At 56.1% G+C, this 15,385-nt stretch overlaps 2 protein-coding genes across 3 annotated transcripts; one reads left to right on the forward strand and one right to left on the reverse strand.

The window, feature by feature from the left end:
- The first annotated feature begins 2,412 nt into the window (after positions 1 to 2,412).
- Positions 2,413 to 3,106, forward strand: LOC111149987 (glycoprotein hormone alpha 2). Its single transcript, XM_022507287.1, has 3 exons — positions 2,413 to 2,509; positions 2,672 to 2,856; positions 2,987 to 3,106. Exons 1-3 carry the CDS (start codon positions 2,413 to 2,415, stop codon positions 3,086 to 3,088), a joined length of 384 nt encoding a protein of 127 aa, XP_022362995.1. The 3' UTR covers positions 3,089 to 3,106.
- A 219-nt stretch (positions 3,107 to 3,325) lies between these two features.
- On the reverse strand, positions 3,326 to 11,325 carry LOC111149986 (protein phosphatase 2 regulatory subunit B'beta). 2 transcript variants are annotated; one of them, XM_022507285.1, is made up of 14 exons: positions 10,999 to 11,325; positions 10,078 to 10,527; positions 9,131 to 9,327; positions 8,533 to 8,634; positions 8,300 to 8,392; positions 8,043 to 8,173; positions 6,918 to 6,977; positions 6,711 to 6,819; positions 6,147 to 6,200; positions 6,026 to 6,076; positions 5,788 to 5,907; positions 4,791 to 4,918; positions 4,472 to 4,573; positions 3,326 to 4,106 (listed from the first exon to the last, which is right to left on the reverse strand). In XM_022507285.1, the coding sequence occupies exons 2-14, from the start codon at positions 10,274 to 10,276 to the stop codon at positions 3,959 to 3,961; spliced, it is 1,494 nt and encodes a 497-aa protein (XP_022362993.1). In that variant the 5' UTR covers positions 10,277 to 10,527; positions 10,999 to 11,325; the 3' UTR covers positions 3,326 to 3,958. The 2 variants fall into 2 exon arrangements, with proteins under 2 accessions (XP_022362993.1, XP_022362994.1); XM_022507286.1 differs by lacking the exons at positions 6,026 to 6,076; positions 6,147 to 6,200 and having other exon boundaries at positions 3,332 to 4,023; positions 4,084 to 4,106; positions 5,788 to 5,862; positions 6,762 to 6,819; positions 10,078 to 10,521.
- Between the last annotated feature and the right edge of the window lie 4,060 nt (positions 11,326 to 15,385).

Below are 15,385 nucleotides of genomic sequence, written 5' to 3' on the forward strand. Positions count from 1 at the left end.
TGGGTGGGGTCCATACCCGACTACAAACCTTAGCCTTAGCCTCCGCACCAGGGCTTAGAGAATGGGGTCTTAGAAGACTCACTTTCCTGAGCCCTGCTGACCCTCAAGATACCATCTGTCCCAAATTCACGCAGTTTGGCCCCAGAGTACACTCTCAGGAGATAAATGCTTTCCACTCACCTATCCCTCTGGCTTTTGACAGTAAAGTAAAATAAAGCTGCTCAGATTAACTGCAAGTCGGCCCGGGTTGGGGCCGCTGGAGAAGACCAGGGCACCCAAGCTCTGACTTCGCGTAACCCAAGGGCTGATCTGGGACAGACAGGTTAGACTTGCGTTGTGTGGCCACAGATCAAATAGATGGGAATTTAGGGAAACTCAGTTTAGCTCAGAACAAAGGAATCTGTTATAAATATCCAGTATTAGAATGGGCCACCTTGTGAGATAGTGAGTCCTTGTCACTTCTAGTCTTTATTTTTTTTTTTAAAGATTTTATTTAATTATTTGTCAGAGAGAGGGAGAGAGCAAGCACAGGCAGACAGAATGGCAGGCAGAGGCAGAGGGAGAAGCAGGCTCCCTGATGAGCAAGGAGCCCGATGTGGGACTCGATCCCAGGACGCTGGGATCACAACCTGAGCCGAAGGCAGCTGCCCAACCAACTGAGCCACCCAGGCGTCCCTCACTTCTAGTCTTTAAACAGAACTGATGATCTGTCAGATGCTTGGTTTCCGTGATCAATGGCAGAATTGGGGCTGGAATGTTGAAGTCCCTTGGGGTCTCTTTGTTTGGCCACATTACCATGGATGGGGAGAAGACCTGGCTGGTGTAGACAGGCCCAAGTCCTGAGGGGAGAAGGACCAAAGGGGAACTGCAAGGTTAAGGACAAGTTGCGTTTATAGTCTTTGTCCTACGGTCCCGAACATGGCCTGCTTGCAAAGCTGCTGAAAGGCACAACTCCGGAATCTAGAGATCCGAGCGCCACTCTGACTCCGACTAGCTTACAGTGAGGCCTTGGCAAAGTCACTTTCCTCTCTGGTTCAGACTTTCTCATCTGAACAACAAAGGGGTAGGATTCAGTGAGCTCTCAGGCACCTTCAAGCTAGGGTGGTGTGCGTGGCTGGCCCTGCATCTCTGAGTCAGTCAGTGAGGCAGTGGCCCTGGGGTATGGAGGGCCAAATCACCGCAGGCTTCTTTCTGATCTCTGCCGTGCCCTAGCCCGTGCAGCTACTGTTGACCAGGGATCTTTTCCAACTTGCCCCATTCTTGCCCCAAGTGTAATTTAGCACCAGGTACGGAGAGCAGCTTGGGTCTGACATTGACTGTGTGACCTCTGGTAGCTTTCCTTCTCTAAGCCTTCGCTGCTTTACCTGTAAAACCAGAGCCAGAGCTGGACTGGACGACGGGCTTTGCTGGGGTTGGCAGCTTCGGACTGTTCCAGGAGTCAGGTCCCTGTTATTCCAGGGTCAAGGGCGAGCCGCACTCTGTGGCTGACCCCCAGGATGACAAGTGAAAATGAAGCTTTGAAACGGATTAGATCCCCCGTCTCCCCAGTCCTGCCTCCCAGCGTATTTCAGGAGCCCCTTACTGGTGTCAGTTCCTTTGTCCTTAAAAACATCTCCCAACCCTTTTCCTGCGCAGTGGATAAGGGACAGGCAAAGATGAGTTTAGTAGCTCTAGGGTTGGGGTGGTAAGGCACCGAACCGGGGCGTGTCTTGCCCAAAGTCACGCAGCAGAGAAGAACCCTGGCGGCCACAACTCAGCCCAGGCTTGATCCCTCTCTCCCCAACTGCACATAAGCTGTCCACTCCACCAGCTCCCGGGCTTTTCTCCACATCTCACTTCCCCCAGCCCTGGACCTCAGGCCGAGGAAAGCCGCAGCAGCCACTCTCTAAGGACCACACCTCGGAGAAGAGCTGCATCTCCCAGGTGGGGTTGCTCTGAGGCCTCTGCCGGGGAGGCAGGCCTGTAAGCTGATCCCCAAGAGGGCGTGGCTCCAGACGCCGGCAAATAAAGATCCAGAGAGCCGAGCCATCCGGAGACGGGCGGTAGACCTGAGGAACCCATTCGGAGAGCCACTCAGTGCCTGGGCCTCGGAAGTGGTAAGCCCCCTGAGGCAGCAGGAGCCCCGGGGGGGCCTGGGGCCTGCAGATGGGGCAGATGGAGGGGAGGCCAATGTCTGTGCTCCAGATGGTAGAAGAGATTCCGAGGGAGAACCACTACAGTGGGCTGACAGCTGCTCACACTCTCGCCCATGCACCCAAAGGCAGATAGAGGAAAAGACAGCCCCACTCCCGGGCTCGCCTCACCCCAGTCAGGAAAACCAGCCTAACTCTGGCTCCTTCACCTGCAGGCACACAGTAAAGGACTGGCCCTCCCACCTGCACACTTGTCCAGAGACCGCTCTTTCAGATCCCCATGGCATCCCCCCAAACGCTGCTCCTCTGCCTGCTGGTCCTGGCAGTGATGGAAGGTTGGGGTCGCCAGGCACCCATCCCAGGCTGCCACCTGCACCGTGAGTAACCCTGGGAACAGACAGCTGGGTGGGAGCAGAGAGCTAATGCATGGGACGGAAGTGCGGGCAGCACCCTCCATGGACCCACCCTGAGGTTCCGGCGACAGGAGCTAGGCGAGGCTTCGCAGAGGCACTGTCTGCCACTCGCCTGTCTCCTTCTAGCCTTCAATGTGACAGTACGAAGTGACCGCCAAGGCACCTGCCAGGGCTCCCATGTGGCACAGGCCTGTGTGGGCCACTGTGAGTCTAGCGCCTTCCCTTCCCGGTACTCCGTGCTGGTGGCCAGTGGCTATCGACATAACGTGACCTCCGTCTCTCAGTGCTGTACCATCAGTGGCCTGAGGAAGGTGAGAGAGCCCAGCCCAGTAGTGGCTCTTTGGGGGCGGGGAGAGACAGAGGAGACGGGGATCAAGATGGCCCAAGAATGGATGGAATGGATGGCCACATGAGTGGAACACGGGTCCCCCTCCCCCACAGGTGAAGGTGCAGCTGCAGTGTGGGGGGGACCGGAGGGAGGAGCTGGAGATCTTCACGGCCAGGACCTGCCAGTGTGACATGTGTCGCCTCTCGCGCTACTAGCCCGTTCTCTCCCTTCTTCCTTCGCCTTGGTCAGAGGGTCTGAGCTGGAGTATATCCTCTATATCCTGAGCCTCCTTGAGGACAACAGGTCCAGCCAGCTCTCTTAAGATTCTGTGATTGTCACCTCGAGAGAAGAGGGCAATTTCGGCCTCTCCCCTGCCTCGGCCTGGCCTCCTAACCAGTCTGTCATCATTTCACTCCGCTCTTTTCCCTACCCCTAAATAAAGCAAGCAGTTCTCAAGTTTCTCTCTTTATTAAGTCTACCCCCAGCCAGGGGAAGGGGGACAGACCATGGTTAACTGTGACACCACCCCCCACCCTAGGACACGGGGAATCTCTTCTGCCTATGCCCTCACCCCTCCCCCTGCCCAATAAATAAAAAGGGGACCAGGAAGTACAGGTGAGGGAGAGGAGGGAAGAGGATGCCCCAGGGGCAGGTGTCGGGGGTGAGCTGGGGAGAATAAATAAACCATGGATCCCATGGTAGGGTGAGGAAGGACCTCGTGCTGGCACGAGGCGGGGCAGGCGAGGGGCTGAGTCCCCTTGCTCTAGGCAGGAGCAGGGGGAGAACCTGCCTGCAGTCTGAAGCCCAGCTTTGCGGGGCAGGTACAGTCCCCAGCGGCAGCCTCCTGGCCAAGCCTGCCCTGGTCAAGTCCTGCCACAAAGGCCTGAGAGTTCTGTTGCCAGGACCACCATCTCCTCTCCTCCTCCCCCACAGTGGAAGCTGCCCACGCTGGGCCAGGCAGGGAGCCCTCCGAGCCCACTCTGGCAAGGCCAGGGGTAGGTGCGCGTCTCTCTAGGCCCCTGGGTAGGAGAGGGGATGGAGGGACTGATAGCTCTGGATTTAGCTCCTCCCCTTCTAGGGGATCTCTAGCTCTGACCCCCGCTGGTGGCCACCTGGGGTGTAAGCCGTTGGAGGGGTGCCTCTTTGGCCCCTTGGGTCCCCTGTAACCGGCGTAGCCGTAGCTCCTCCAGGCCTTGCCATAGCTCCTGACGCTCCCGGGCCTTCTGCTGCTCCCTGAGGAGAGAGGGTGAGGCAGCTCCCCTACCCGAGCCCACCCACCGTCCAGCCTCCCTCACCACCACCCAACTATGATGGGACTTTACGGGACCTTCCACTTAGGGAAGAGAGTGCTGGGAAACAGGCCCCAGCCTGTGGTCATGGAGCTGAAGGGGAGGAAGCTCCAGACCTGGGAGATGACTTGGGAACACGACTGGAGGCTGCACTGGGGAGCTGGGCGTGGACGGCCCAGCAGGAACACAGAGACTAAACACTGATCACACAGGATGTGGGGCCGTCTGTCCTCCTAGGCTCCTTCCGACCACAGGAGCCGGCTCCATCCCGCTTTTTCCCTCTCCCCCCATGCGCAGCCGAACACTCACTGCTGCTTTTCTAGCTTGTAGGAGGCTGTGAGCTCATCAAACAGCTTTCCGTTCATCTCCATGAACGTCTTGAGCACATTGTAGATCAGAGACACGATGGTTCTTGGCAGGGTCCGGGGAGGGGTGAGGAAATGGGGACAGCTCAGTTTGGCACCATCTCCCTCCCTAGCACTCTGCCTACCTGTTCCCCAAACACACACGCGGCTCTGAACAGCTCTGCTCTCAGCCTGCCCCTTTCCCCAGCCCCGACCCTCACGGGTCTGGACCGGCCAGCCCTGGACCCAGCTTCTGTGGGTTAGGTCAAGGCCTAGGCACTCACTGATTCCAGTGTTCCTTAGAGACTTGGTAGAGGGTCCCAAACACAGCAGGCAGCACAGTGTGGCAGTTGTCCTCAATGAGGCTCAGGATATACTCATTGTTCCAGAAGTACAGAGCCCGCTCTGCAACCTGGGACAGCAAGGTGGCAGAGTGGGCGCCTGGCAGTGGCTTCCCTGCAGGTGCAAGGCCTGGTATCTACCTCTACCCACCAAACCCAGGGTGCCCCACCCTCCACACACCCAAGGGCTCATCTGACCCACTGGAGAAGACAATATAGTGAAGACAAAAGAGCACTGGATTTGGAGTCCACCGCTCAGGGTTAAATCCTAGTTCTGCTACACACTGGACAGATGACCTAGGGTGAGGCCTTTAACCTCTTAGCTTCAGTCTTTTCAGCTGTAAAATGGGGCTATTAATAGCTCTGTCCCCAGGGCTGTTGTAAGAATCAAACGAGGTCTTTAATAAACTTCAATGCCAGACTCCCTGTGAGGAAGACTTGACTTTCACTAGGTTAAGGCACAGACGAATGGGTGAAAGTCTGCACACACGTGCAGGAAAATAGCAATTCCAACCAGCCTGAGGAAGTGGGACTGCCTGGCTGGGCGCTGGAGTGGGACTCATGACATCAAAAGCCACCAAGAGGGGAGCAGGGATAACAAGCCATTTTGGAGCACACTTGAGTTTACCAGATAGGTTGGCACTACACTCTCCTTAGTCCTCATCACTACCTTGTGAAGAGACTACTGTGGTCCACTCCACAGATGAGAAGTGTTATCAGATTCGAGTGGCAAATGATGGCCTGGGACCTTTAGTCCGTGGGGTTAAAGGGCTGAGGCCTGACCCTAGGTCTTCCGGCCTGAAGTCCAGTTATCTCCCTGTTATCAGACCCTGGTGGGTCCAGAGGAGAAACTGAGGTTGGAGGGAGCTGTGTTAGGTCAACTGGCCAGCCCTCCTAGTCCATGCCCCGGATCCCACCCCTACCTGTTCCCACCCCATACCTGGAAATGGGGGCTGGACACACAGCGGGCCACCTGCTTGAAGAGGGGCTCCTGGATCTTCACAAACTGGGAGGGCTCAATGACATCAAGAATCTCTTCCATCTCCCCCAAAAACATCACCTGGGGTTCGGGACACAGGAAATCGCAGTTCCCATCTCCCCCCACCCACATGTGACCACCCTCCAGAACCGGGGCCCCCCAACCCCCCTCTGGGGGGCATCAGAGCCCTTCCTCATACCTCTTTCTGCGTACAGGTCTTTGGCCAGTATTTGAGCAGCCCCCGGATCACCTGTGGGAGTTGAGGCAGAAGAGTCAGACCTGCAGGGGTGTGGCCTGCCTTTCCCCCCAGAGGTACTCACGTGCTCTGTCAAGGTGGCGTCCTTCTCCAGGAACTGCACCACACAGTATGCCAGCTGAGGGGCGTGGGGATTGGGGGGAGAAAGAAGACTGGGGTCAGGAAGGGACTATGACCGGACGCCAGATGTTTGCTCCCTTACCTAGTCAGTCTCCTCTCTCATTCACCAAGCGTTTACCGACTGACTACCTAGATTGGGCCAAGCACCATGCTCTGTGTGCGGGGACACAACCATGTCCTTCCAGAGGGAAGAGGCACCAAAATAGCCCTTATAATTGAAATCTACATCATAATCTATGGGAATATGGAAAGAGAAGAATTTAATCATGCCTAGAGCAGGTCGGGAGGGAAAGGACTGGGAAGGCTTCACAAAGCTGATATCTGACATCAGCTTTAAAGTGTCGTGGAAATTCTCTATGGTAGACGGAACAGAACTGGCAAAGGAAAAGGTGAGGGAAGGTCCCAGGAGTTCATGACTTAGTGTGGGCGGAGCAGAGTGTCGGGCTGACCCCATGGCTGCCCTGACTCTGCCAGGATCTCTCCAGGCAGGGCCAGGTCTGGGCCTTACCTGGGCGTGAAACACGGAGAGTGACTTGACAGAGTGTAGGGGAATCAGGACCCGGACCAGGAACTGCTTGTGCTCGGTCTTCAAGGGCAGCGCAAAGCCATTGATGATGCTGTGGAGGGGGAAGAAGAGAGGAGGAGGGCTCAGATGACCTGGCCTCTGTCTTTCCTCTCAGAATCCTAAAGCTCCAGCCGAGGCCCAGAGAGTCACCTTCCTAAGATCTCCAGCAGCTCGGCCACACCATTGAAGTGCTCGAGTTCATAGATGAACCTGTGAGAAGAAGGGGAAGTTGCGGAAGGGTTCAGAGCAATTAGAATCGGCCCAGCGCCCCCCTCAGCCATCGTGCCTGCCGCCCCCACCCTGCACACTAATCTGTCTCCCACCCCAGAGGCTGTGCTCCCTTCCCAAACCAGGCCCCGCTGAAATCCTCACCCACCTCTGAATCACCCTCCTCAGCCCAGGCACTGGTGCTCAAACCTCTCTTCTACGAGGCATTCCAACTTGTCTCTTTCTCCCCCAGACCCTAACTCTCATTTTCGGGACCCCAACCAGTCAGCAGGCCCCTAGCTTGCATCCTTCGCTTTCATGCCTTTCAACCGAAAGAATGGCAAACACTGAAAGAGTGTCTACTCTGTGCTACATACTTCTCAAAATTATCCTGCGAGATAGGGTTTATTAGATCCATTATATAGATGAAGAAATCGAGGCTCAGCAGTTCAACAACTCCTGCCCCAAAGTTAATAAGCCGGGGATCTGACGGACCGGAGCGCCTGGAAGACAGGCACGGGGTCTCGGCTATTTTGTAGCCAATACCGTAAGAGCTAATGTTTCAGATTCCCAGCCTTGGCCAAAGAGCTACATCCTGTGTGCTTTGGAGACATTGTCTCATTTTGCCCTGATGACCATCCCTGGGTCAGTAGAGCTATCATTCCCATTTTAGAGATGAGAGAACTTAATGTGCCCACGTTCACCTAAACATTTGAACCAAACTCAGAAAGGCCACTGAGCTCCAAAGCCAATCTCAACTACAAGGCCATGTGGGCCCCTATCCCCACTGGGCACTGTTGCTCAATCCACGTTTGCAAAAACAATCTCTTTACTTGGGTCTTTATGGCTTGGCCACAATAAAGATCAGAAGATTTGATCCTAGGCTCCCAGGACTGACCTAGTCCCTGCAAACCAATTCATCTCCCTCAGTCTATATTTTCCTCATCTGTAAAATGGAAATAAATACCCTTTCCCTGCTGACCTCACGGGAGACTCTGCCTCCCTCTTCTCCCCTGTAGCTCTCCCCTCCCTCCCCAGGTCTCAGCTGGGCAGGCAGCAGGCACCCACCGGAGGAAGATGTGGCTGCACTGTTTGCGGATGTAGGCCCGGAGCCCCAGGAACTTGCCATAGACCCTGTGCAGGATGGTCTTGAGGTACTCGCGCTCCCGGGGGTCCTCACTATCAAATAGCTCCAGGAGCTAGGGGACCCAGGGTCAGGGGTCAGGGGGGAGCCCAAGCCCAGGCTGCTTCCATCCTATCCCCACACCCCTCAGAAAGCCTGCCCCTGTCCCATGGCACCACCCAGCCTGGGCTCCCCACTTCACCATCAGCACAAACTTTTGATCCACATATCTCTTGGCCACGGAGGGCTGGAAGTCTGGGCTCTCCAGGAAACGTAGGAAAAACTCATACACCAGCTGGGAGAGGGGACAGACAAAAAGGTGAGTTCAGGAACAGCCTCCCTCTTCCCCCGGCCCTACGGCCCCCTCTCTGCCAGAATAGGAGACCCTCTCCCCTCTACTGAAACTCAGCTTCCTGCCTTCCCCAGCCCCCATACCTGCAGATGTGGCCAAGAAGGCTCCAGGTTGGGTTCATCCTCTTCAGGATCAAATTCAGGGTTCTCACTGGGTGGTAGGGTCCGGAAGATATTCACTGAGATCTGAAGGGCAGGGGCAGGGTTCTTTTAGGAAGAGCCGTCGGAGGCAGAAGCCAGGAGGTCCCCTATCCAGAGTTCTAATGAGCCTCAGCGCCTGCCCCACGGAAGCCCTGGGCAGGGGGCTGGGGACCCAGAAATAAACAAGACACATCCCTGCTCTCTAGTGGGCACAGTCCAGCGGGGAAGACAAGATGTTAAGCGGTAAGGTCTATGGACATTCTAGTCAGCACAAAGGAGATTTCTAGCTCGAACATTAAGAAACTCCGTGGAAGAGGCAGTGCCTGAGCCAGGCCAAGGCAATAAGGGACGTGGTGGGCGGGCACACCGGGCCTTGGGAGGGCGTAAGTCAAAATGCATGGTGGGTCAGGCCCAGGAGGCGCTGAGGGAGGCACAGTGGGGCTGGGGGACCGGTAGTGGCGGGTTATTCTTTGCAGAAGCAGATCAGTAGGGTTCCATGTCCCCCCAGCCCTCCCCCAGAGGTCAGGGGCCAGGCGCTTACCATGCGGATGATGTCTGGGTAGACAGGCTCAATGAGGACCCCCCGGGTGCTCCCCACACACTCCACCAGCTCATTGAGTGCCGCCCGCTTCACCTCCTTCCCCTTCAGGTCAGCCACACAGTCCAAAAAGTCAAACATCACCCCACACTGGGCCAGCTTCCGGCTCAACAGCTCATGCAGCTCAGAGGCTGGCACATCTGGGGAGAAGGGAGGGGGCTGAGCCTGTGCCCCAGTTACCACAGCTCCGGGCTTTGGCGTGCCCTCCGAATCCACAGAGCGGCCTCCCCTGTCCCCAGACCCCCAGCTCTTGTGTCATCCCCCACTCTCTGCAGGGAGCAAAAGACTCCCGTCCCATCCTCCATTCCTGCAGGGTAGAGGAGCTGCATGTCTCCCTCCTAACCCAGGCGCAGATGGCATGATGGCCTGACTCAGAGCCAGGGAAGGGACCCCGGAAGCCTGGGCTTTCCACAGGTGCCTGAAACCGCCATGCCTTCCTCTCCTTCTAAGAACCAGAAAGGAGGAGGATGGTGGGGGCCGAGGATCTCTTGGGTGCTCCCTGGCTCAGCCAGTCGGGGGCCCTGTGGCCCAGCGGTGGGGAGACTACATGGTGATCACGGGGAGCCAGGCTGAGCCCCTGCTCCAGGACCCTAGCTGTGGCCTCCTGGAACCCAGGCTATGCGCCCCACCCTTGGCCATGGTCTGCCCCCCAGGGTGGCGCCACTTCCAGATGCCCCACCTCCAAGGATGACAGGCCAGTCAGGCCATGCGTCAGCAGAGAGGGCTGGAGGGCTGGGGGGTGGGGGTCATCTCCAGTCGTGGAGTCCCTCGCCTGGAAGGGGCCATCTAAACCCTCTAACCACAGCTGCCGGCTGCCTGTCAGTACCCGCTGCAGCCCTGCTGGCCCACCGTCAGGCTCAGGGACCCTGGCAGCCCTCAGCACGGCTCACCTTTGAGCAGGGGCAGCGGAGTGAGCTCTTGCTGGTTGCTCTGATAGCGGAACTGAGAGGAGCTGTGGGAGCGCCGGGGCCGGGCCCTGCGGAGGGAACGGCGGGAGAAGCCATCCACCTTGTCGGGTGGGGGCACGGGCGACAGCCCCGGGGAAGAAGGGCTGGTGGGGGTGCTTGCGGGGGGCAGCTTCGTCTCCATGGCAGCCAGGTGGTGGGTCAAGCTTTCAGAGCCCCCGGGGTTCCCTCTGGGCCTGGAGGATGCCGAATGGGGTGAGGCTGACTAACTTGGGCCCATCCTGGGGGGGGGCACAACCACAGTCTGGCCCCCCCCCCAGGGCCTTCGGCAACTGCCCAGTCCTGGGGGGCAGGCAGAGTAGAGAAGAGGATGGCTCAGGCCTCAGGTCCTTCCTGGGGGTCCGGAAGAGTCCAGTGAGGGTTCTCACCCTGGCTCTTTTGAAAATGAAGTCACGGCAGAGAGACCAGCAAAAGAAACAGAGAGAGCCTGTCAGTTCTTCCAGGAAAGACAGTGTGTGGGGCTGCCCAAGTCTGAGTGCTCAAGTCTTCGTTTCCCTCCTACCCTCACCCAGATCCTAAATACAGCCGCAGCCCCTTCCCAAAGGAGCATGTCCCGCCCTTCGCCCAGATGGAAAGATCCCAGGCTCCAAAACAACCCCTCTTGGGATGGGGCCTAACCCCCACACCAGTCCCTATGTAGAATGGGGAACCCCATCCTTATCCCTGGCCCCTAACAGAATGGGGCCCCCTTCTGCTCCACTAATCCAGGCCACCAGAGACTTCCCCAAGAATGGGGGCCCTATCCCCACGCCACCCCTCCCTTCTAAAATCTGGCAAGCTCCTCTACCTCAGCTCCTCCTTCCTCGTCCCCCAAATCTCATCTGCCTCCTGGTGGGGGACACTCACTTCTCAGAAGCCCCGACTTCCGTCCCCCGACCACCGGGGGCTGCGAGTGGGGAGGGGTAGGCTGTTCAGGTCTCCTTCGCAGCGGTTTCGCTCCGGGCGCTGGCTCTGGGTGGCGGCGCTCCTGGGTTCTCTCTCTGGCTCCGGGAGAGCCGGAGCATGCCCCCAGCTCAGCCCCAGGTCGGGGTGCAGGCGGTCGGCGCGCTCTGGGCTACCCGGCAGTGTGTGGACCTCTCCTCAAGTCTTGGGACCCGACCCAGCGCCGCGCTGCGCCGCGGGAACCCCGGCTCTGTGCGCACCGGCACCCGCCGCCCAGCTGCTCAGGATGACATCAAGTCACCTCCCCCCGCCCGGCCCGCACCTCCCCGAGGGCTGGGGGGGGGTTGGGGGGGGGGGCGCTGCGTCAGGAAATTCCCGGGGCCGCTGGGAAATGTAGTCCCCGCACGGCTTAAAGGGTCCTGCTAGACCAGGGGTAACCCCTGCAGGAGCCTGGGGTCAAAGCTTAAGCAGAATGGGATGGGGTCCAACTGGGGCTAGGCTCCTGCGTTCTAGGAAGGAGACTGCACCAGAAGAGAGGACTCAGGAGTCTGATCCAGGAAGCTGGGAGTGATGCCAGAACCCTGGCAGGAAAGAGGCCCAATCCTACACCAGGCCCAAAGATTTGACCTGCTTCATCTGTGCCCCAGGCATTCCACCCACTGGGGAATCCCACCCTCACCCCGGAATGGCCGGACACCAGAACCCACTTGGAAACGGGCACGGAACTGGTTAATATTCTGCAGTGAGCCAGTGCCTGCTGGGAGAGGTGTGGTGTACCCAAGACTGCTGGGAAATGCAGTCCGCCCTCAGGCCTGCAGTCCCCCTCCCATCCCTTGCTGTCTATGGTGACATCATGGTCTGGGGTTTAAAGGGCCAGCCTTGGAATGGCAAAGCATCCAAGTAGGAGGTGCTCCCTTGCACTGCCATCCCAGGCAAGCAGGCCTCCCTGGACAGATCCTTAGCCCCTTCTGGGCCCAAAGATGTGATAGTGGGGTCTCTTGTTAAAACTCTACTGCAGAGCATCCAAGGTACAGGTGGGATTCCAGGAGTTTGGTGTTCTGGACAAATGTTCCCAGCCCACAGTCTTGGGCCTCCTTCTAAGGACCCTGGACCCCAATATCCTTTATATCTCTTAACTCCATCCCCTACACTACACTGTGAAATCTTCATCCAGAAGTTTTGCCAGGATGAACAACTAACCGGTTCATGCAAGCAGAAGAAAAAGGCAAAGAGGCTTGGACACTGAGGCCATTTTCAGAGTCTTCTTACCCTGCCTTATGCCTTGGTGACCAGCCATCTTCCCTGAGAGGTGCTCACCTACTGGAGCAACAGAAAGCAAAGGCCATAGTTTAGCCAGGCGGGGTTCAGGGCTCTATGACTGAAGAGGTGGCCAGCAGCCCCCTGCTTGGAAGTCTTCAGCAGGCTTTGTCCACCTGGCCCTTGGTGTCCTTAACTGTCAAATGAAAACCCATAAATTTTCTCCTTGCCTACCTCCCAGGCTCAGAAAGTGAAGCCTGTCCCACATCCCTGCAGATAAAAGCTGGGGGACAGCAGGCCCACAGAACCACCTCCGGCCAGATGAGGACCCACCCCCCTCCCCAGCCCAGACAAGAGAAGGGCTTTGCCCAAGGTCACAAAGCTAGGACCACAGACCTCCCAGCCTGAATCAGGAGGACACCAGCTCCAGCCTCCCCCCACCCCAGCTCCCTGGGGGCTAGTGCCCTGAACTCTGAGGATCTCCAGGCCAGAATGAGTGTGGAGAGGTCACGTTTTATGGAAAGGGTGTGCTCCATTTGAGGATTTGGGGGTCTGAATGGTGGAAGACATAAGACTTCTTATAAGAAGTGGCATTTGAACTAGATCTCAAAATAGATACAATGTCACCTGGGGGAGGGGGTATTGGATAAATATTCTTTTTAAAAATCATCATTATTGAGATATCATTCACATACTATACAGTTCACCGATTTTTGCACTGGCATTTAATGAGTACAGAGTTGCGGTTTTTCAAGATGAAAAAGTTCTGGGGGCGCCTGGGTGGCTCAGTGGGTTAAGCCTCTGCCTTCAGCTCAGGTCATGATCCCAGGGTCCTGGGATTGAGCCCCGCATCGGGCTCTCTGCTCAGCAGGGAGCCTGCTTCCTCCTCTGTCTCTGCCTGCCTCTCTGCCTACTTGTGATCTCTGTCTGTCAAATAAATAAATAAAATCTTTAAAAAAAGAAAGAGAAAAAGTTGTGGATATTGGTTGCAACAACAATGTGAATATCCCCAACACTACTGAATTGTACACTTAGAAATGGTTAAGATAGTAGAATTTGTTATGTGTATTTTACCACAATTTAGACAAAATGCAAAATCTAGGTCTTCCATCACGGACCAAGTCAAAAGCCACAGCCCACAGACTACCTTCCATGATCCCTTCCATAGCTATCCAGAGGCCACTGAGGGAATTCCCAGAGGGGCTTCTTCTAAGCCGACCATCCCTGGAAAAGGGAGAGCCTCCCCCCAGGGCCCTGGAGGCCTTCAGCAACCAATTCACCTGTTGAGTTTCTTTCTTTCTTTCTTTTTTTAAAAATTTTATTTATTTAGGGCGCCTGGGTGGCTCAGTGGGTTAAGCCGCTGCCTTCGGCTCAGGTTATGATCTCAGGGTCCTGGGATCGAGTCCCGCATCGGGCTCTCTGCTCAGCGGGGAGCCTGCTTCCCTCCCTCTCTCTGCCTGCCTCTCTGCCTACTTGTGATCTCTGTCTGTCAAATAAATAAATAAAATCTTTTAAAAAAATTATTTATTTATTTATTTGACAGACAGAGATCACAAGTAGGCAGAGAAGCAGGCAGAGAGAGAGGAGGAAGCAGGCTCCCTGCTGAGCAGAGAGCCCAACTCGGGGCTTGATCCCAGGACCCTGAGATCATGAGATCATGAGCTGAGCGGAAGGCAGAGGCTTAACCCACTGAGCCACCCAGGTGCCCCACCTGTTGAGTTTCTACCTAAACTAATATGGAGAGGCCCCCAAGGAGCCCCATAAACCCTGACCCTCCCCCCTTTTATCTCTATGGAGAGGAAACATGGCCTGGGTCTTCACCCCAGAAATACCCCTGGGGGGTCCCCCACCACCTTCCCTCCTGAGAACATACCATTCTCTTTACTCTGTATTTCTTATTCTCCCTTTCAGCTCCTACTCCAGTGCCCCAGCCAGATTCTGGAACTACTATGTCTTTGGAGCTGGTCTTCTGTAGATCTCATGGTACACTGGGGAAGGCAGCAGGAAAGACTTTTGTGCCCCTCTGAGTTCTGTTTATCCCTCTGCTGTGGTGCAGACACTGCGCTATGTCACAGATGTGGGTACAGCCTCACTGGAAGGAAGCTGGCCCATGAAGCAGCCACGCCAGATCAGGGGCCTGGGTACTGGGAATGGCTCTGTGTTCCCAAGCCTTGTACATGATGCACCCCATTCTCACAGCAGGGTAATGACCGCCTCTCTTAGTTTGGACATCAGGACAACTTTCCCTAGACTCCAGAATATACCCTTCCATCCCCACTGCCTTTGGGAGAAGTGATGTTTGTTCATTCACTTGCTCCATAGGCTCTTAGACACATGGCCTCAGTTTTCCTCTCCTGTAAAATGGGGATTTTAATAGTACCTCTCTCCAAGGGTGTGCTGAAGAGCAAATGAAGTAATGTCTAGAAAGTGACAAGGCCGTGGCCCAGGACATCACACAGGCTCCATTCATGGTGTCTATCACTTTAATTATTACGAACTTAATACATGTGTTATGAATACAACACTGCCCCTGGCCTGTCATGGGGAAAGGCTGATCTTTTGATTCATTCCACAAGCATTTTCCTGTTAGCCTGCCTCCTTGAATGGAACCTTCCCAGTGCTTCCCCGAATTCTCTTTGAGGTTATTCCTTAGTCCCTTCCAAGAAAATGAGCTATACCACCTACTAACCCAACCCCAGGTGACAAGGGGATAAAACAGGCTCCTGGAGGAACAGTGACTTGCCTGAGGCCACACAGGACTGGAAACCAGGTCCCTGCCCTCAGGCCAGGGCAGTTGCCCTTGCTTCAGGCTGACTTCCAGCATTAGACTGCAGTAGAGTCTACCTCCCTAGCAAGGCTAAAATAGGATTATAATTACCTGTGGGTATCCTTTAAGTCACCCATGATGTAAGAGGGCTTGGGTGACCAACCCTGTTGAGCAGGAGTTGGCAAACTTTCTGTAAATGGCCAGAAAATAATTATCTGAGGCTTTGCAACATCCCCCCTCCACCTTGCACCAAGTGCTCAGCTCTGCTGCGGGACCCAGACAGTACTTAATCGAGTGTGTGTAGCTGCGTTCCACTGAAACTTTATG

Source organism: Enhydra lutris, unplaced genomic scaffold (assembly GCF_002288905.1).
Source record: "Enhydra lutris kenyoni isolate GAN:26980312 unplaced genomic scaffold, ASM228890v2 scaffoldscaffold22, whole genome shotgun sequence".
In the NCBI taxonomy this organism is placed as follows: Eukaryota; Metazoa; Chordata; class Mammalia; order Carnivora; family Mustelidae; genus Enhydra; species Enhydra lutris.